This window comes from Sinocyclocheilus anshuiensis, unplaced genomic scaffold, assembly GCF_001515605.1.
Source record: "Sinocyclocheilus anshuiensis isolate Anshui unplaced genomic scaffold, SAMN03320099.WGS_v1.1 scaffold773, whole genome shotgun sequence".
Classification (NCBI taxonomy): domain Eukaryota; kingdom Metazoa; phylum Chordata; class Actinopteri; order Cypriniformes; family Cyprinidae; genus Sinocyclocheilus; species Sinocyclocheilus anshuiensis.
The window spans coordinates 2,240,766-2,262,223 of NW_015539930.1; the positions used below are offsets into that span (position 1 = coordinate 2,240,766).

At 38.5% G+C, this 21,458-nt stretch overlaps 1 protein-coding gene across 3 annotated transcripts in view; it reads left to right on the top strand.

Annotated features, from left to right (window-relative positions):
* Positions 1-21,458, top strand: part of myo9aa (myosin IXAa) — a 143,366-nt gene that overhangs the window by 109,504 nt on the left and 12,404 nt on the right. For 2 of the 3 annotated variants that reach the window (XM_016483984.1, XM_016483985.1), the window contains 23 exons: positions 1,100-1,213; positions 1,485-1,640; positions 3,552-3,618; positions 6,573-6,701; positions 6,806-6,845; positions 7,408-7,530; positions 8,723-8,803; positions 8,922-9,032; positions 10,533-10,658; positions 10,833-10,982; positions 11,589-11,887; positions 12,770-14,236; positions 14,721-14,808; positions 14,996-15,193; positions 17,772-17,872; positions 18,247-18,377; positions 18,477-18,688; positions 18,768-18,884; positions 19,100-19,288; positions 19,945-19,992; positions 20,082-20,193; positions 20,454-20,515; positions 20,611-20,803. In XM_016483984.1, coding sequence (XP_016339470.1) covers positions 1,100-1,213; positions 1,485-1,640; positions 3,552-3,618; positions 6,573-6,701; positions 6,806-6,845; positions 7,408-7,530; positions 8,723-8,803; positions 8,922-9,032; positions 10,533-10,658; positions 10,833-10,982; positions 11,589-11,887; positions 12,770-14,236; positions 14,721-14,808; positions 14,996-15,193; positions 17,772-17,872; positions 18,247-18,377; positions 18,477-18,688; positions 18,768-18,884; positions 19,100-19,288; positions 19,945-19,992; positions 20,082-20,193; positions 20,454-20,515; positions 20,611-20,803 — 4,314 coding nt within the window. The remainder of the gene's footprint in view (positions 1-1,099; positions 1,214-1,484; positions 1,641-3,551; positions 3,619-6,572; positions 6,702-6,805; positions 6,846-7,407; positions 7,531-8,722; positions 8,804-8,921; positions 9,033-10,532; positions 10,659-10,832; positions 10,983-11,588; positions 11,888-12,769; positions 14,237-14,720; positions 14,809-14,995; positions 15,194-17,771; positions 17,873-18,246; positions 18,378-18,476; positions 18,689-18,767; positions 18,885-19,099; positions 19,289-19,944; positions 19,993-20,081; positions 20,194-20,453; positions 20,516-20,610; positions 20,804-21,458) is intronic. The other variant, XM_016483986.1, reaches the window with a different exon arrangement.

The window sequence follows — 21,458 nt, forward strand, 5'->3', positions numbered from 1 at the left end:
AGTTGATGGTTAGTATTGTATGCAAAAGAATGAGCTTACTAAGCTAACATTTCAATTGTTACATCAAATCATCCCCTCATAGATTATTATGCTATCAAAAGTTTGGAGTCAGTAAGATTTTTTAAATGTTTGTGAAAGTAGTCATTTATTTTCACCAAGGCTGCATTTATTTGGTAAAAAAAAATATAGATTAATATTAAAATACAGAAAAACAGTAATGTTGTAAAATATTATATATTATTACAATTGAAACTGTCTGTATTTTAAAATGTAATTCTGTAATGGCAAAGCTGAATTTTTAAGCAGCCATTAATCAAAAACATTTCTTTTGATGAACAGAAAATAGAAAACATAATAAATGTCTTTATTGTCACTTTTGACCAATTTATTGAGCCATTGCTGAAGAGAGAGTCAAAAAAAATCTTACACTTATTTTAGGCATCACAACAGAATATTTATTTATTTAGGTGATCTGCAACAACTGGTCTTTTTGATTAGGCATTACAAACAAGTCAATGAGAGTTTGGATTTTGGCATATCAGGATTTTGTCGTATCTAACATTGTCGTTCATTTTCAGGGGGTTTGCATCTTTTGCCACATTTAGCTGCGTAACAGTCTTTGCCATAGTGTAAAAAAATGATAAAGTATTATATATATATGAATATATCAGGGCTATTTTGTGTGTATGTTGGCTAGTGAACCATGCCATGTTAGCCCTGCTCCTCTTGCTTGATGTCTGTTGCCCTGCTCTCCAGCTTTTCAGTATCTATAGGCCTTTCTTCCATCACAACAGTTTGAATATTAGCAGTTAATCTTAATGCTTTGATACCTCACACAGAGTGCTGTTTCAGCAATCTAGTTTGAACCGTAAGTGCTGCCCACTGCCTCATGGGTTGCATTTCACTGTGGCCCAAATCTGATTTTTAAGTGTGAACACCAAAATTCATATTCAATCTATGACATGTGTACCAGACTGTATGCTGATAGTCAACATTTAGCTTCGCGTAGACAAGCACATCTTTTTTCTCCCTATTTAATCTGTCTTTTCTCTTTCTTCTCTCTTTCTTGTTTGTGTTGTTTTCTTTTGGGCTTCCTAAGGGCATGACGCTGCTGCTCCAGTTGTGAAAAGTGTGGATAGCTTTAGTTTTCTGCATCACCCTGTACATCAGAGAAGCTTAGAGATCCTGCAGAGGTGCAAAGAGGAGAAATACAGTAAGGCTGCATTTCCTTCATCTCGTCTCCTCACTCCATTTCCCCCCCGGGCCAAGACATGAGGACCCTGTTAAATTTTGCTGCTACGGCTATATAAATGCATACCTCTGCAGATACACATATGTAACAGAATCATTGATTTGATTCAGAGCTGAAACTGGCAAGACTTGCCCTCATGTCTCTGCCCATCCGTCTTGCACCTGTCTTGCTTTCCTGCATGATGTCAGTTTGGGCACCTGTCTTTCACTAACAGCCCTCTCTATGGGTTCAGTCCAGCATGCATGCTTCTCGGGCAGCCCACCACTGTCCCCTCACTGGAGCCGCTGTTCTGAGCACTCGCGCCCCCGCAACGCTCCAGCTCAGAGTACGCACTCATTTCTCTTGCCCTCTGAGGACAGCGGGCTCACAATAGGTCTGCTTGATGGAGGTAGCTCAGATTATAGACTATACACACAAAAACACACGGAAAAAAAATGGTTTAGAAACATTCCTTCATAATTCATTTGTTGTAGTTAGGGCTGGGTGATATAATTGAAAACAATGTAATGTATCTATATTTTATATCTCAAAATAGTGATATAATATATATCTCAAAATGAGTAATTGACATGCAGCATGATTATAGACCCCTGTATAATGGCGCTTTTCCACTGCATGGTACGGCTCAGTACGGTTCACTTTTGGGGGGTTTTCCACTGGGTACAGTACCTGGTACTTTTTTTAGTACCACCTCGGTTGAGGTTCCAAGTGAACCGTACCGTTACCAAAACGTGACGTGTAAACTCTGCTGATCACGGATTGGCCGGAGAGAATCGTCACTACCTGCGTCACTGAACTTGCACACAAACACAACAGAACCGCTAGATTTAAATCAGCACAGCCAGCGAAGGATCGAACGCAACTGTTTTGAACGAGCGCACCTTTTTTAACAACCAAAAAGTGGCTGTTTCGTTGTCTGTTGAGGAAGTACAGACGTTCCTCTCGTTGATAGCAGAGGAGCGGATCCAGCGAGAGCTTGATGGGGTGACGCAGAATTAAAAAGTTTTTCAGGAGTCGCAGCAATAGAGGCGGCGCAACTATAACCACGCAGTGGAAAAGCGCCATAAGCGTAGATGTATATTTTATGTGCTGATCACTATTTCACTTTAAAATTTTCCACCTTTTTCATTTGAAATAGTCCTGCTAATTGACAGATTAATTTTTAAAATGATAAATTTTCTGTTTAGACCATTAATAAGGTCATAAAAGCTGCTTGCAAAATACCATTTAAAATGGTTATAGATGGAGTTAAGCATGTGAGCCACAGAACATTTCAACTTTCCAAAAGTGTTTTAGGACTATGGCTTAAAATAAACAACAATGTAGCTAAAAATAGTCAGCATGTATTCTTCAACCTTTTTCATTAAATGAACATAAGGAAGATATTTAATGAGATTTTAATGGTTTAATATTATTATTATTACAATATATACCATATATACCATACATATTGTACAGATACATTGTACTAGATCGTGATGGATCAGCTGACAAATCAGTAATTTAGGACCTATTCATGGAAATGAGAAGTTTGAAAGAATTGGTTTGTAGAAAATAATTTTTTACGAACATGGTTTGGTTGTGGGGAAAAAAAAAATCCACCCAAAAATGAAAATTGATTATTTACTCATCCTCAGGCCATCTATGATGTAAATGAGTTTGTTCCTTCATCTGAACAGATTTGGAGAAATTTAGCATTACATCACTTGCTCACAAACGAATCCTTTGCAGTGAATGGGTGCCGTCAGAATGAGAGTCCAACAGCTGATAAAAACATAATAATTCACACGATTCTAGGCCATCACAAGTCTATAATCCATAAACTGTTCCAATGAAGAAACAAACTCATGTATATCTTGGATTTCCTGATGGTGAAGATTTTCATTATTGGGTGAGCTATTCCTTTAAGGAAACTTGACTTTAAAAAAAAAAAACACCATGATGGTGCTAATTTAATCACCAACAAGTATATTGCACGTGTATGGTATCATTTCAATATATCACCCAGCATTAGTTGTGGTACAATGAGAGTCTCCAGGGGTTTTTGTATGTGGATGTATGAACCCAGACACTGTGTGTGTGTGTCATACTTAACTGATTCACATAAGCATGTTTCAAGTAATTCACCTCTAATTGAATGGTTTCATTTCATCAACAGCAGTGAATTAATCAACATCACATCATATTATTCTCATGAGAACCATTACACAGACCTACCATTACACAGTCCATAACCTCTCACTCATTTTCCATATTACCCATGTGTGTCTGGTTGTACAGGTTTTGTGCTCCGTTTCAGGTGTGAACAGGAGGAATCCTCGCACTCCACTATCTGATCTGCAGGGAAGCAACGCACTTAATCAACGGTAAGAGCACCTCACATATGACCACCATCCTGTCAGATACAGATGCCCCTAAAATGTTTGACATTTAAATATACAGAATATCATTGAAAATAAATGTAGCCGTTATGAAGGGGTTTTAGGGCGTCTGCAAAAAAATCTGTGGTGTTAGAGTGGAGTTTTTTGTTTTTATTCCATTGACAGTAGTTTTTAACAGACAGGATCAAAGAATACATTTGCATATAATTTTGTGACAAATAGTTTGAATTTATGTGTTTCTACAAATAAATTGAAACAAATTAATTTAAAATGGTTTCTTTTCAGGTTTATATATCTAAAAGTACTCTAAAAGTGGGTCAGAAAACAACATGTCTTTATTATATCACACTTGATACTTTTTCACACAGTATAAATAGGTCTGAATATATGAACATAGTGTATAGATGCCTTTCTATTAAAAGGAAGGGACTCTTTCACAGTGTGATCTTCATATTGAGCTTTGTCTTTGAAAACCCCTTCATAAGATAGTTGTGATATGATATATCTTGCAAATTTTACAGTACAGTATTATATCTGCCATAATAATATTTCCAGTGGAGGTGTGTATGACATATCTCATTCCACTAGTGCTCTGATGATATAGCACTATGATAACATTGTGCTAGCGCTCTGATTATATTTTCCCGGAGAACCTGAGTATCATTTGTTTATACCGTCAGTAGCCGAGTTTCTAAAATCCCCTCTGTAGTTTCCTGACACTTGTTTTTTTTCGGAGTGGGAAATGAAGCGTATACGACGGGCCCCTGGTCAGTACTCACACAGCTTGTTAAGTTGTCTGTGTGGGTGTAGAATTAGAGCAGTGGCTCCACAGATAACCAGAGGACGACCCACGGCTTTCCCGGCTTCATGCTTTGTTAATGACTGCATGGCACTGAGATTAGTCCTGATATCCACAACAAGTGGCAAGAGCCGAGCTCACAACAGCTCTTTTGTTGCACTGTAAAGTCCCCCTAATCTGTTTTGCAACCCCACACACTTTTTGGGTTACTAAGTGACCATTAAACACCAGGAAACAGCAGCTGCTTCCTGTGTGATGTAAGAGTGGAGTTATTTGCTCAGCTCATTTGGAGGACAGGCCCTAGGCTGATGAGTAAATGCTCTCCACAGTCCAAGACCACATGCTCCAGTGACCTCCTGTACACAGAATATCGCCATAAAATTTCGGCTTTTTTTTTTTTTTATGTTTTAATTTTTTAATGTTTGGTTAATTTGACAGATTTTTCCCAATGAGTTTTATACATAAAAAATAAATTGTGGTTTAGTCAAAAAATTAACTACTGAAGATTCCAGTCTTATTGGTGTCCTAGAAAAGGCTGTTTTACATTTACATTTACATTTAGTCATTATGCAGACACTTTTATCAAAAGCGACTTACAATTTGGGGATACATAAAGCGATTCTTCTTAAAGAGACAAACAGATACAGGAAGTGCTTGTAATACCAAGTTTCTAGACATTGTTCAAATAAGTACAAGCTAGAAAGAGAAGGAATCTAATTTAATCTAAATAAGGGTAGTCTCCCCTGCAAGGTTTCGGGAATGACATCCCATTTATGCTCACCCAATAATGAAAATCTTCACCATCAGGAAATCCAAGATATACATGAGTTTGTTTCTTCATTGGAACAGTTTATGGATTATAGACTTGTGATGGCCTAGAATCGTGTGAATTATTATGTTTTTATCAGTTGTTGGACTCTCATTATGACGGCACCCATTTATGCTGGATTCACTCTCGAAATAGCAGGGATTTACACAGTGATAACCATAGACATGAACGGGAGAAAAAATATATGTGAGAGCACCCTCAGTGATTTAATTTTGGAACCGGTCCTGGCCAAACTTCCACAGACAGCGCACGTTCTGAGCTAGATCTAGTTCACAGACCAAAAGCGTGTGTAAACTTTATTGAGATTGGGACATATCAACCAGTAATTTCATTTCCAGTAACCAACGGTTGAAAGTTCAGGAATGAATGGTATGCGATTTATGACAGAATATAGTCCCACAACTGATCGTTTATTTTTTCTTCACGTGTCTCGACTTTGGTAGCAAAGATTCAAAACGGAACAGATTTCAAGTGGCACGAGAAAAAGACATGGAAAACTTCAGTGAACATCAGAAAAGCAGTCAGAAAAGCACATTTCTGGTTAAAAATGAAAGGCCATCAACTGACACTTAAAACGGGAAGCATCGCCATTCAAATCAGCAGTCAAAGCTAGTCCACAGTTAAGTAAACGTTGGCAACCTCTTTAAGTTGACTGTGCTGTATTTCAGCAAGGCTGGCACAAAACGCGGCACCATTCTTGTAGGGTACAGTAAACGATCTTTTGTTACAATGAATGCTATCGATTCTTGTGTCATTCAAGACCAGAAAAATCCCTACAGAATTAATTGAACTGTTATGTATCATTTATCAGGAATCCCACTGATATTTGTATTTTTTTTTTTAACAAAACTTCATTCATCTACCATGTTTATCGTGTTTGTTCTTTTCATAACACATGAGTGAAATGCATGCAAAATAATCTAACAAAACACAGCGCAAAGCCTCAAGGATCATTAAGGGCCATTATGATTAATGAATTTCTGATAGCCTGTTTGTGTATGTGTTTTGTGGCTTCCACCATTAGGTGATGCACTTGAACAAGTCAAGAGCATGTAACAGTAACTTCCCTTACGAAAATTAATCATGGTTTTATTATAGTAAAAGTGTGTTAACCATGTTTTGTGGCATATTGACTTCCATTGTATAACCACAGTTTTACTACAAATACTGGTTAAACTAGGGTTAGTGTAGCAAAACCATATAGTTAATTTGTGGTTACCATGGTTTATAGTAACCAAGGTTTTTTTTTTTTTTTTTAGTTGGAGATGTGAGTTGTGTGTTTAATATTTATGTTTTTGCTGTCCCTTTCAGAGAGGGATGGAATGGGCGTGCTGGGAGACAAAACCGTCTGTCCTCCGCTGGATCCTTCAATGAAGAGGACGGCATCTTCGTCAACTCCACCAGCAGTAAACTCCTGGAGCGAGCCCATGGCATCCTTATGTGAGATTCTGCCTCTCTGTGCTACACAGCTCTACTTGTATTGTCATCAAATTCAACATGCTACTGGAATAGCATAACCACTATTATTTATGCTTTTTTTTCAGGAGAAATAAAAACTATAAAATGAAGCCCAGTCTTCCTAAGGTGCGAATCCCATAACATACTTTTTTTTTTTGATCAATTTCTTTTTTAAAATGATAGTTCACACAATGACAAGTCTGTTATGATCTACTCATCATCATGTTGTCAAAACTGGTGTTTTTGTGTGTTTTTTTGGTTTGGTTCTTGTGAAACACATACAGAGATATTTAGCAAAGTGTCAACAAGTTGATGGTGTTGTGTTGAGTGTCCAAAAGTGCTAATGAGATCTGATAACTAATGCAGAAGGCAAGTTATTTAGTTTTCCTTCACTCAGAGCTATCATATGGCTTCAGAATACTTGGTATAATGTATATCAGTTATTTTTTGTCCTTTTATTGTCTGTTTTTATAGACATTTTTTAGGATACGTTGAGATATTTTTATAGCTGTGATTGCCATATACAGAATTGACTTCTCTTTTTGTGTTCCATGGAAGTTCATGTGGTTTTATAATGACTTGAGGTTCTGTAAATGCTGATAGAACTCAGATTTTTGGGCAAACTATCCCTTTAACTGGTCTCTGTAAGCTTGTGACTGACTGACTGACTGTGTGTCTGTTTCTGCAGCACTTGCTGGATGTAAAGTCTCTGAAGTACCTGAGTAACCTGACGTTACAAGACCGCATAACAAAGTCCCTGCTGCACCTGCACAAGAAAAAGAAACCCCCAAGTATCAGTGCCCAGTTTCAGGTCAGATCTCACTCTCTTTCACTCTTTCTTTCTTAAGAGTATTCTGAATCATGTCTATGTTGTGTAAGTGTGGTGTAATTTCCACCGTGTACAGCTCTGTTTTATAAGCTCTAGTAAAAGCCCAAATTAATGACATCATGTCTGTGTTTGATACAATAACACTTTTATTTTCTCTGTCGTTCCCAAACTCCTTTGTTTTGGCTTTACTAAAAAAACAACTGCTGGTTAAAGTTCATGTATTTGTCATATGACTGTTTTTATCTGGACAGGATGTCCTTACCTACTCATGAGCATTACAGTCTATTGAATTAGCTGATCCTCTGCATATTACTGTGTGTTACTGTTATCAGCTCTGTTGTTGGTTTTACATTTATGGTCACTTGTGGTCCTGTGGACTTCAAAATTAAATGCAATTAAATTGAATTTAAATTGAAATCGGTTTTAAAAATTCCCGTGAGACATAAAAGTGCGTGTAGTTGTGCATTAAAAATGCAGCATTTTATGACATTTCACTCTGCTGGCTAATAATTACATTTCCCTCTAGTGTCTCAGATTGAGACAGAGAACTGTAAACATTCACCCGCTTTGCAGTTCTGGGGCGTCTGGCAGCAGGCCTGCACAAATGTGTGGATGACCTCACTTCCCACATCCTGTTCTGTGTGGCTCTCACTTTAGGAAGGGAGAGTGAATTCCTGACCACCAAAATAGCCGCTTTCCCTCTGTATAGAGAGATGCAGACATGGAAATACACACAACAAAGGCTTTTCAAAGATCTTGAACATTAGCATATCAGATACTATATGTAAATTTTTTGCCTACTTTGGAATGGTATATCTGTGTCATATTACGCTATGATATTTAAAATATTGGAAATTATATGTAAAATTTCTAGAATAGACATTATTGTCTTAATTTAGAATATATATTTTTATTTCTTTTAAATATTGTTTTTTGGAGTGAAATGTTCTTGACAGGTTTTGTGAGATTCACTTAGTCAAGAAACGAGAAAATGATGAGACTAAAAGAGACGGGGATGAGATAGCGAAATGTTGCGAGCCAAATCTGAACTTGTGCTGTCTTCATGAGCACTATAGCTCAATGTGTTATTCAGCCAGTTAAAATAATGCAGACAACATACAGCTTGTGTCTACCATCTTGCTTAATTTATTTGTGGTATTTTACTTCATTTAAGACCTCTCTCAACAAACTGATGGAGACGCTTGGTCAGTCGGAGCCGTACTTTGTGAAGTGCATACGATCAAATGCAGAGAAGGTGTGTGAGTCCATGTGAATGTTTCATATTTATTTCACTCATACTGTACAGTATGTCGTTTATAGATTATAGACCTTTCTATGTTTACTTTTTGACATAAATCCCTGCTGCTTTTCAGCTTCCGCTGCGTTTTAATGATGCCCTGGTGCTGAGACAGCTTCGCTACACAGGCATGCTGGAAACCGTGCGTATCCGACAATCTGGCTACAGTATCAAGTACACTTTTCAGGTGAGACTAATGCACGCATATAGTATAGGTTTTTTTTTAAGCTTTCAAAGAAGTCTCTTATGCTTAATTAATAATACAGTAAAAGCAGTAATATTATTAAAAACTGTTTTCTATTTGAATATTAAATTAAATTTGAATTTTAAAATGTAAATTATTCCTGTGATGCAAAGCTGAATTTTCAGCATCATTACTCCAGTCTTTGGTGTCACGTAATCCTTCAGAAATCATTCTAATATGCTGATTTGGTGCTCAAGAAACATTTATTATTATTATCAGTGTTGTAAATAGTTTTTGTGGAAACAGCGATTAATTTTTTGTTCAGGATTTTTTCATGAAATAGAAAGTTCAACAGAAGTAAAATGTTTTGGTAACAATGTAAAAGTATTTACTGTCTCTTTTGATACATTTTATGCATCCTTGCTCAATAAAATGATTAATTTCTTAAAAAAAGAAATCAATAAAATAAAAAAATAAAAGATCTTACTGACCCCAAAATTTTAAATGATAGTGTACATGGGTCGGTGCAATTTCTGATTCTGTCCTCATCTTCCAAAGCTGAAGTCAGTGTTTCCAGTTATTCACTTCCTTTCCTGGGTGTGGCTGTCTGAGGATGGTTCTGTTGTTTTGGACACTTTTTTTATGAATTCAGCCCAGACAAATAGCATCATGTAGATGATACAAATAGATTTGTTTACACACTGTGAATCCCTAATAAGTGACAAATCGTCAGCTCTCTTGTCAATAATTAATAGTGTTTCCTAAGGCAAGCCTCACTATTACTGTTGCTTATATTGGGTACCATGTAAAATGGCCTTTATAATGAATGTGGGACTTGAGGGGTATGCATACTTTTGCATCCATTACTTCATTTGAACATATGAACACAAAAATACATGGGGCCCTTAAGCCACACTTTTACTTCTACAACGTCAAGAATTAAGATAGGAATTTTCTGTAATACTGCCTCAAATTATCATAGAGACTTGGGATTGGCTCTTTTGACACAGGCCAGTAAGCCAACACCTATCATTACAGAGATAGCAAACATTAGCAATGTGCTAACAACCACTCAGAACACTCTAGCACTCTGACTTACTTTTTATTAAGCTCTCCATCATGTCAATGAGTGTTCATGTGTCTTTTTATGAAACTTAAGTGTTTTCGCCCCCAGTAATTCCTGTAAGATATGAAGCTTGTGTAGTTAGCTGACTTCACAGAGGCTCTCTATAGTCTGCAATAAAAGTGGCCAGGAATAATTGCATACACAACGGCATCTGCCTCCCAGACTGTCCACCCCTAGTGGGCTGCATTGACGGAGACTTCAATAAGGCATATCTTCTCAGTGATGTTAGTGTTCTGAAATCTGCCCAATTTTAAGGCCTCAATGAGAAATGTCACTTCCTGGACACTTCATAAAGTGAATGACTTTTGTGTGTGTGTGCAATCAAGAAAAAAGATTCACTATGGTGGTGTGGTATAAAGTCTCTGTGTTATCTCCAGGATTTTGTTCGACACTTCCATGTACTGTTACCAGAGGGTACCAACCAGGCCAGCCAGGAAGCTATCAGACGGTACCTGCACCAGGTGGATCTCACTCCTGAAGGGTTCCAAATGGGCCGTACCATGGTATGATCAACCCTCAGCCTCTGCCAGTGATGGGACTTAATTAAATTCCTAGCGTATAACTTTTTCTGATGCCTTTGGGATGACACATACTGTCCATTCATGGTTAGCTTTTTTGGAAATGTACAGTATTACATGCATGTGACATGTCTCTTTGTCCGTGTGTGTGTACGGCAGGTGTTCCTCCGTGAAGCAGAGCGTCAGCGGCTGCAAGACCTGCTCCATCAGGAGGTGCTGCGCAGAATCATTAATCTTCAGAGACGTTTCAGAGCTCTTCTAGAGAGAAGGAACTTCCTCAGAATGAGACAGTCTGCTTGCCAAATACAGGTACCTCTGAAATTTCTGTTTAGTTTCAGTGAAAATATTTAATCAAATTGTTCTGTTTTAAACATCTGTGCTTTTTATTGATTTTATTTAATGTTTAAAAAAATCATTATCCAGTATCCATCTTGAATGACTGAAAACCTCAGTCATTGAGGTTCATTGGGCAGAAGGTGTGGGAACCCTGTCTTTGGTATTTGAGTTACAATTTTGACATGTAAACAGTGGAAGTACTTACAGAAATAAAGGATTTAGTATTAAATAAATAATTTTACTCTAACTCTAAAGGTGAATTATTTGTTCCATCAAACACTCAAACAATGTGGATAGACTGATTGCAGTTATGTATTGTAAGTCTATGACTTGGTCTTTTTTAAAATATTATAAAGATTTATATTTACATCTTGGCATTACCTAATGTTTTGATGCAAGTAATAATTTTAGTAAGATTACTATTTAGTATTTTGTAATAATTGTCTAATAAGGTTGTTTTGTACATGTGAAAAGTATATTCCTGTCTTTAAAAGCTATTCTAAAACATACGTTTTTACACCAAATAGTTTGGAGTAAATCTTTGATTGAATCCCCACTGTGTTGTGTTGTCTCGTGTAGAACTGGTGGAGGAGGTGTCAGTCTTTACAGAGGGACAGCAGGCTTGAGTATGTCCAGCAGGGGGCAGCGGTTTGTATCCAGTCGGCCTGGAGAGGCTTTAAAGATAGGCATAGACTCTTGCTGTGGAGGGAGGCAGCCGTGGTGGTCCAGAGAAATTGGAGGCTGTATTGGCGGGGGCGGGCGGCCCGCCGGATCCAGACTGCATGGAGAAGACACCGGGCCAGAGAGCTCTATCTCCGGCAGCGGGATATCACCATCCGCCTGCAAGCAGCGGGTAGAGGCTATTTGGCGAGGCAGAGGTATGATGCAATCCTTTCTAAAGAGGGTTGCTTTGTTAAAATAAATGGCCTAATAACACATGCAGAACTCTATTATGGTCTGGGTTACACCAATCAACAGTCTTATCCTTTTTATACAGACTTCTTAGTGGAGGTCTGCCAAGCACAAATCTGGTTGGTTTAACACTGGAATTGCATAAGAACTCAAAGTTAAGAGAATTGTTTGAGAAAGTTAGGAATTGTTTCAAAGTGTTAGGTTGTTTGCTAATTAAAAGGTTGTTTACTAACCTATCTTGTTGTTTTATTGGTACTTTATTTTTATTGGCTACATCATCGCAAAATGTAAACAATATTATCGTTCAGTGATATATTAAAAGTTGGATATACTGTATAGTATATTTATTGCCATACAGTACACTCACATAAAACAACATATACTATATAGTATATCAAATCTCGGCTATGTGATAGTTTATGTCATTGCAACAATGTAAACTATATTATTGCACAGCTCTTTATATAAAGTTGGAAATAGAGTACATCCAACTTTACCCACATATATACAGTAATATGATATACTGTGTATATATATATATATATATATATATATATATATACTACTGTATATAGTCAATCTCAAATGCTAGATTGCTTATATAGTCACAAGATGTAATCCCATCTCTAATCAGTGAAATATGACTATAAGGCATGAAGATACTAAGCTATTATAGACATTAAGATGATTTTCTGTAAAGCTGCTTAGAAGCAATGTGAATTTTGAAAAGCACTATACAAATAAATGTGACTTTTTTTTTTTTACCGTGTATCCTGTCTTTAATTAAAATCTTTAAATAAAAGTCTGAAATAAAAAATTTTTTATTGGGTTTATCTCAAAATTTTCAGATGTAGAGAACTTAAACAGAGATTAAAAACCACTCAGCTGCCGAATGGAAAGACCAGTCTGTTACCAGAAGAGGACAAGCTGAGAGGCATGGGTTTGGATCAAAGCATATGGGAAGACTCCTGTGAGGTGCAGGACAGGAGCAGACAGACCCTCATCGGTGCAGTAGAGGCACCTGGAGAAGATGTTTCAGAAGAGATGGAGCCAGAGATGACAGAGGGTACGGCAACAGTACAACCGACACCTGAAGTGTCAATCCGCGAAAGACCGCAGACTCTAGAGGATCCCAACCAGAGGACCCGGGCCAAAAGAGAGAGCCGGCGGATGCGAGAGTTGGAGCAGGCCAAATTCAGCTTGGAGCTTCTTAAGGTGCGCTCCACTGGAGGTGTGTCTCCTTCAGAAGAAAGGCGCTGGTCAATGGAGCTGGTCAGTGAGATCGCTCACACTCCTCAGGGTTCTCCAGACAGCCAGAGCTCCAAAGGCAGCTTTGAGCTACTCAATATAGACGACTATTTCAAAGACAAGGCACCCTGTGCCGAACCAGAGGACCTTGGTTCTCCTTCTGTACCTGACAAGCACGATGTGTTCTCCAACATTTCCGAGTCCACTTTGCCCTCTGACACTCCAGCACCCGATATATTGTCAAAACCAGCTGGCCAACCTGAACCTCCCAAAATGCAGAACTCGCTCCCAACTTTCTACTCCCCTCCATCAGAAAGCAGCTTTCTAATTTTGAAGTCTACCATGAATTCTGCCACCCTGTGCCCTGATGGCCCCAGCAAACCAATGAAAGACAAGAAGGAGCCCACTCGGAGACCTATGGTTGTGGTTATTAGTATGCAGAAGGAGAGCCTTTTAAATGAAGTAGATGTGAAGGCTCTGGAGGTCAAAGACAGTTCCGCCCAGACCAGCGAGCCGCCAAGCCCAGCACAGCCTAGCAGCAAAAGCCTTTATGTTCTGGAAAAGCTAGAGAAGCTTAATGAGGTAAAGGAAGAGCGTCAGAAACATCAGCAGCAGCAAAATGAAAAAGAGATGATGGAGCAGATCCGTCAGCAGAAGCACATCCTGAAAGAACAACGTGAGATTTTCTCCCAACATGAGAGGGAGGTGTTTGAGAAGCAGAGGGTTGAAGCTCTGCAAAGGATCGAGCAGAGTAGACAAGAAGGTTCAGGAGGAAAGCCAGATAGATTCTTCACAGACAGAGGCCCTGCTCCCATAGCTCAGCCAGAGCCTGACCTCAGCTTCCAGCCATTGGTCCCGGAAAAGGAAGCTGCACCTTCCATTTTCAGAGACAAACCAAAAGACAGTTGCAATGTAGCAGAAGGGTGGGCACCAAAGTTGACCCTGGAATCCAGAGGTGATGAAGCCAGAAGGAAAATAACTACGAAACCGTCCACTCAGAATGTCAACATGAGCATGTCCGAGAGGCCTGGAAACATGTTCTTTTCTCCGAAGGCCAAGGTTTCAAAGTAAGTGATGAACTTGACCTCAGGGTGCCAGGTTACTGAATAGTTCATCCCAAAATGAAAATTATCATGATTTCAGACTCACCGTCCAAACCTGTATGATTTTCTTTCTTCTGCTGAACACACAAATTAAATGTCCAATTTGTCCTTTACTATGGATATTTGGGGCTTTCAGGCTTCAAAATTAAAAAAGTCCATATGACTTTGCCACTATTATCCAAGTCTTCTAAAGTCAGACATTAGCTTTGTGTGAGGAACAGACAAATTTAAGCTGTCGTTAACATTAAACCTAGCTTGAAACTTCCTAAGATGCCATCTTTAAATTAGCTTAAAAGTACGCTTAATCACATTCAATTCTGGTCTATTCTGCACACAACGCTAAAGAAAGGATTTCAAATGGGTTTAGATCGCCATGAAGGTGAGTAAATAATGGCAGCGTTTTCATTTTTGAGTAAATTAAACCTTGAACTTCTTGAATTTGTTTTAGGTTGGAGAAGGACTTAGCCAATCAAGGGAAGACCCCTGGAGTCCAGAATGAAGTGAGCCTGTTTGGTTACAAATCCACTAAGAGTGAGGTGAGAGATGTAGCATTTGACACTTTAGGTCATGACAGATTTAAATAGCTTTTCACAAACCTCAAGATTTTTTTTTCCTCATTATTGAATACATTTGTGTTTGAACTCTTTATGAGGCCTTGGTGGGGTCATCTGACCTTGACGTACAGGGGAGCATCTTCATTTGTTTTATCATTTGGTTGATTAGGTTGGCCGACCGGGTCATAAAAAAGCTCGAATGGCACGGACACGTTCAGACTTCCTGACTCGCGGTTCAAACGCCATGGGAGAGGGGGAGTCAGAGGAGGAGGAGTATGATGAGACCCCTCTGTTTCCTGGCACACCCCTCCCCAAGCAGGACTCAGAGGAGAGCGCACTAGAGGCTTGTCACAGTGACTCCGAAATGGTAATTTAACGGTCTGTGCTAGAGCAAGTAGGCCCAGCAGCAAGATCTCTCTCTACAGCTAACTCCTCCAGAAGAAGCTGATAGATCGCCTTACTGACCACCTGAAACGCTTCTACACTCCCTATCCAGTTGAAGGACATACTCTTCAACCACAGATGCTGAAACACCTTTTGAAAACTATTCTCATCTGTGATGGCAGGTGTTTTCTGCATCCACATAGAAATACTGTACAAATAAAATATACAATGCAAAGAATCATTTGCATTTTTAATTAGGGCTGTCATTAGATTGAAAAAATACTGATTAATCTTAAATTTAGAATTTTCCTCAATACATACATACAGTAGTTTACTTCACTATATACTGTAAATGGGGGCATTCCATAGACTTCTATTGTTTTTACAGCTAGATATAAATATAATAACCTAACCAACACCCTACATGAAATTTAACCTACATGAACTAGTGTTCTTGGACGTTATGCTGACACCTATTGGTGTGGATGTACTGTAACATCACACAAAACTATGTTACTGTACATTATAAACATATTTGTCAAAAGCACTGTTCATTTTGCATTAGTCATTAAAACTTTTTTTTTTTTTTTTACAGTTGTTTATTGATAGAATTTCAATTAATCTTATGAGGTTTCATGTTAACTTTGACAGCCCTGATTTTAGTCCATTTTCAACCAGCACCAAAATATAGTAGATAAAATTCTGTCACGCTTGAGCCAGAACTTCTATTTTCTTCAATACATTGGTTAATCTACCAGCCACACAGATATGGATGGCTTCCATCAGAAGTTTACTTTTCTTTCCTGATGTTAAAGGCATCTTGCCTAAAGTTTAACTCACGGCACTCTTCACAATCTGACCATGCTGCTTGTCTAGATATAACAACTATGATAGTTACAAGTTGCTCCTTCCTGAACAGCCAAGACCTTCAACTGTGAAATTCTGCTTTCTACACTGCCACCTTGGATAAAGAGTACTGCATGCTTTAACATCTAGCTCTGTCTTCTCTTCTGCAACTATTCACCAAGGCTAAAGCCATGGAAATGTCATGGCGCACATTCTTCATTTCTTATTCTGTAGCTCTCTTTTCAATAATCACTCTTTCCAGTCTTGTTGGTTAACAATACAGTAGAATCCAGTCATTATTTGGGTCATTTTATGAAACTGGTGCCTCTTTTTTATATCAAAGTGGTAATTTGATTAATGCATTTTAATATATGCACAAGTTGGGTTATATCCAATATTTAGACAAGTAAAAACTTTAACAGTTCTTCAGTTTACTTAGCTGTTATTGATTTGTGCTCATTATTTGATTTAGATCATTATAAGATTTAATGCTGATATTTCTGCATTTACCCACAGTATAAGATACATTCTTAAGTTGTTTAAATAAAGGATACTTATATTATGGTAACAGGGTTGACACATAAGCTGGGTATTAGACGCCAGGTTGCAAATGAACTATTTTCAAATAAAATTCGAATACAAAATAACACAAGTAGTTACTGTATTCTGTATTCACAGGGAAGTCGTGGCCTAATGGTTAGAGAGTCGGACTCATAACCCAAAGGTTGTGGGTTCGAGTCTCGTACCGGCAGGGATTGTAGGTGGTGGGAGTGAATGTACAGCGCTCTCTCCCACCTTCAATACCACGACTGAGGTGCCCTTGAGCAAGGCACCGAACCCCCAACTGCTCCCCGGGCGCCGCAGCATAAATGGCTGCCCACTGCTCCGGGTGTGTGTTCACGGTTTGTGTGTGTTCACTGCTGTGTGTGTGCACTTTGGATGGGTAAATGCAGAGCACTAATTCCGAGAATGGGTCACCATACTTGGCCACATGTCATGTCACGTCACTTTCTTTTTCTTTTTCTTTATTATTTAAATTATGCAAAAGGTACCCATTTTGTAGAATGACCCATCTAGCTTTGGTTAAATACTGTTATTCTTTTTTGTTAAAGAAAGAGGTGTAATTTTTGACCTAGTCATATGCTATCATTAAAGTGCACTTTCATTGTGGTGCCACTGGTTAGTTTTAGTGCATTAGTGTTGTAGAAGAAATTGATTTAACCACTTAGTGCTTTCAGACTATGTTAAGGAGCAACACATGAAGAGTTCAGATGCAAAAGCCTCTATTAGTACGTCTGACGTTTTTCTTTAAAATTAGCATTTCTTTCTGGCTACTATGTATAGGTGTCTATGTAAATACTGGTACTTCTGAATGGGTTGAGGCTGGGATTTAAAGCATTTGAAGTGAAAGTACTTGATGAACATATACGATGTGTGGAGAGCATTCATTCAGTATCGTTATCTCATTTTTGACCAAGATGGCTTTTAGAGGCTTTTGCATTGGAACTCTTCACATGTTCTTACTCTGTGCCTGTTGTAAATGTTTTAAACTGACACTACCTACCTGAAAATAGTGACCAAAGTGAAAGGAAAAGGCAAAGTGTCCATTTAATGGCTTATATTGAGCTATAGAAAGTTTTGACAGACAAAGCATGCCGATTACCGTCAGTCAGAGACCTTTGCTCTTACCTACTATATGTAATGATCTCTTTCAGACGGTCACAGCTAATGAAGAGCAGAAGAACATGTATAAAGCCATGTCATCTGGAGAGCTGGGCAAAAGTGATGCGAGGAAAAACTCTCATGGAGATGGAAGGTGCTTGTTTTTTCACGAACAGTTAGTTGTGAATTAGTTTTGAACAGTTATCTGAAATTCAAGATTAAAATATTTTCATTAGATTTTCATTTTAATCTTCATTTAATCATTCTCATATTGTTCCAAAACATATTGCTTCCTCCCCCCCTCCCCATGAAACAGATATTACAGAATGCCCCAACTGTTTGGGGCAAAGCACCCTAGAATTAGTAGGCTCATCACTGCTGGTTTTTCACACATAGAATTATTGTGTCTAAGCAAGCAAAAAAAAAAAAGAAGGGGCTGAAACATGAAGTAAATGAAATAAAATTAAGTATTTGGATAATCTATTTCATTAAACTATTGCTGTCCTTGTCAACGTGTATTGTCGGCAGGGTTCGTGGTAAAATGCGGTTTTGGGGAAAGGCAAGGCATGCAGAGAAGAAAACCTCGCGAGAGCGGCTGCTGTGTGGCAGTGATACTTTGGAAGGAGACTATGCTGAAACAGCACTTCTAATGGAAGAGGGTGAGTCGTCAGAATAACGGCTTCATTAAAATGTTTCAAGTATATTGAGTTTTGAAGAACTCTTTTGGTCATGAAAGCACTGCCATTCTGTTTATTCAGGGGTAGAGCGCCTGTCCCCACCTCGAAGCCCAGACCTAACGTTACACAGGGAGTTTAAAGAGAATAAAGACCCGTCCCCTAAAGTGAAGCGCAGACGAAGTGTGAAGATCAGCAGTGTGGCTCTAGAGCCCGTCCAGTGGCAGAACGATGCCCTGCAGATACTCACATGTGCTAATGACTACAGGAGCATGAATGACTTCCTCATGAAGAAGGTGATGACTGTTTTCTACTTGAATTTGCATTTACTTATTGATGAGAAGTTGTCCTCATAACCTTGTTTTAATCTCACAGATTACTGATTTGGACACAGAAGATGGTAAGAAAGACACAATGGTGGATGTTGTCTTCAAAAAGGCCTTAAAGGAGTTCCGCTTGAATATCTTCAACTCATACTCAACAGCTTTAGCTGTAAGTACCTTAATAAAGCATTTTTTTACTGTTATCACCCCAAAATTATTCATATTGCATTGATTGAAAACATATGACATTTGGTTATTTTATCTTTGCAAAAGCAAGTGAGTGTGAATGTCCCTTAAGAGATGTGATGTATTGCTTGCTGTCACATTGTGCCTGGTTAGGACACTATGTCAGAAACAGATGTATTGTTTTTGCTCTGTGTGCAGATGGACGATGGGAAGAGCATTCGTTACAAGGATCTCTACGCCCTCTTTGAACAAATCCTGGAGAAAAATATGCGTCAGGAGCAGAGGGACTGGAGCGAGTCACCGGTGAAAGTTTGGGTCAACACCTTCAAAGTCTTCCTGGATGAGTTCATGACAGAGCACAAACCTCAGGACAGCAGTATGAGCAGGGTACAGTGTTAACACAGTCAATGGCACTCTTCATGAACAGGATATACAAAATAGGGCTTGCAGAAAATAACAGGGTGGAACAGGATGGCGGGTACATGTTGGGACATGGGTCTGAAATAAAAATGAGATAAATGTAATATTTAAATAAAATGCATAAAAATTAATTAAAAAATATATTTTTTAAAGAATATGCCAGGTAAGACATAATAGTTCTCTTCTCTCTCTAAAGACAATGAGATTTGCGGCTTTTTGGCTATATTAAAAAAAAAATTTAAAAAAAATTATTATTTTTTTTTTAAAGATTTTTAATAGAGTTTAAGATAGATAGATAGATTTATTGATTGATTGATGTAGTAGATTATAAAAGATGATCTTATTTTAAATTTGCTGAAATGTGCTTTTAAGGCATTTAATGCATAGTTTGATGTGTTCAGTTCCTCATAACAGCATAATATGTAATGAATATTTTGCTGATTATCTCAAAGCAGTCCAGTGGTCAAATGTTATTTTATTTATTGTTCCATAAATTTAAATAATAATGTAAGATTATGTATTACATTCTATATGACTGTATATTTATACATGTATTAATATAGAGAGAGAGAAAGAGTGTGTTTTATGAATCTATTTTCATTGCTTTTTTTCCCCTCCCAAAGGCACCCAAACCAGACCACAAGAAAAGAAGGAAAAAGGATACTGATATAGTGAGTGGAATCACAGATAGAGTTGTCATAAACTGAATTAGCATTTCCGTTTTTCATGGAAATCAACTGACACTCTCACTTTGTTTCAGGTGGAGGAGCACAACGGCCACATATTCAAGTCAACTCAATACAGTATTCCCACCTACTGCGAGTACTGCTCCTCCCTCATCTGGATGATGGACAAGGCGTGTGTCTGCAAACGTGAGTTTCATGTCAACAGTATCCGCTTCAAAATGACCCTGAACTCAATTCAACATAATCAGATTGTTTACCATCAAGCCTGTGGCCTCTTGGCTCGAACAGAGAACAGTTTAGCTTTGTAGAGCAGGATGTTTTCTGCCATGTTACAGTGAGAAGAATGTTGACTTGAATTGAGTTTATTTTAGGTGGCGGTGCTAAATCTGTGCCGTATGTACCGCTGTTGAAAATGAGAATGAATGAGATGTCTGTGTCTTGTGTAGTGTGCCGCTATGCGTGTCACAGAAAGTGCTGTCAGAAGATGACCACCAAATGCAGCAAGAAGGTAAGGAATTTTTCTCTGCTAAGTGCGTTCATATGATTTGGGCTGTAATAAAGGATGCTGGCACTTACAGCATGTTTCTTTCTTTCCATGTGCAGTATGACCCTGAACTTTCGTCAAGGCAGTTTGGTGTGGAATTGTCCCGTCTGACCAACGATGAGCGAGCGGTGCCTTTAGTCGTCGAGAAACTTATCAATTACATTGAGATGCATGGCCTGTACACAGAGGGGATCTACAGGAAATCTGGATCCACCAATAAGATTAAGGAGCTGAAGCAGGGTCTGGACACAGGTATGACACACAAGAACACAATAGGGCTTTTCACACTGCGTTTACCCCAGGTTATCGTTGTTCTAAACCAGAGGTGCCCAAACTCGGTCCTGGAGGGCCTGCAGAGTTTAGCTCCAGCTTGCCTCAACACACCTGCCTGGAAGTTTCTAGTATGCCAAGTAAGACCTTGATTAGCTGCTTCAGGTGTGTTTGATTAGGGTTGGAGCTAAACTCTGCAGGACACCAGCCCTCCAGGACCGAGTTTGGGCACCCCTGTTCTAAACCCTGCTTTTAACCCCAGGTAAAGGTACGTTTCACACTTGTACTTTAGAAGCAGGGTTAACACCACTATTTACCCAGGGTTGTGAAACCCTGCTCTCGAGCAGAGTTAGCAGCACTTTTGTGGTGTTAAACATAAATATATCTATAGAAAGCTTTAAATTACTACTTAACGAAATAAATCAAAACCAAAAACTCTTTCATTATAATCATAATCTGTAAAGATGCACTTCTCTCTAAAGGCGCATCTAATGAGATGGCGAGTCAGGATCGACAATTTCATCCTTGCGACACAGACTCAGAAAACACTAGTTTATTAGTAAATAATTCAAATATCTCCTTACTGTTTCCCCCTGACGCATTTATGGTAATTACTTTTGCCGATGCTTTGCGGCAA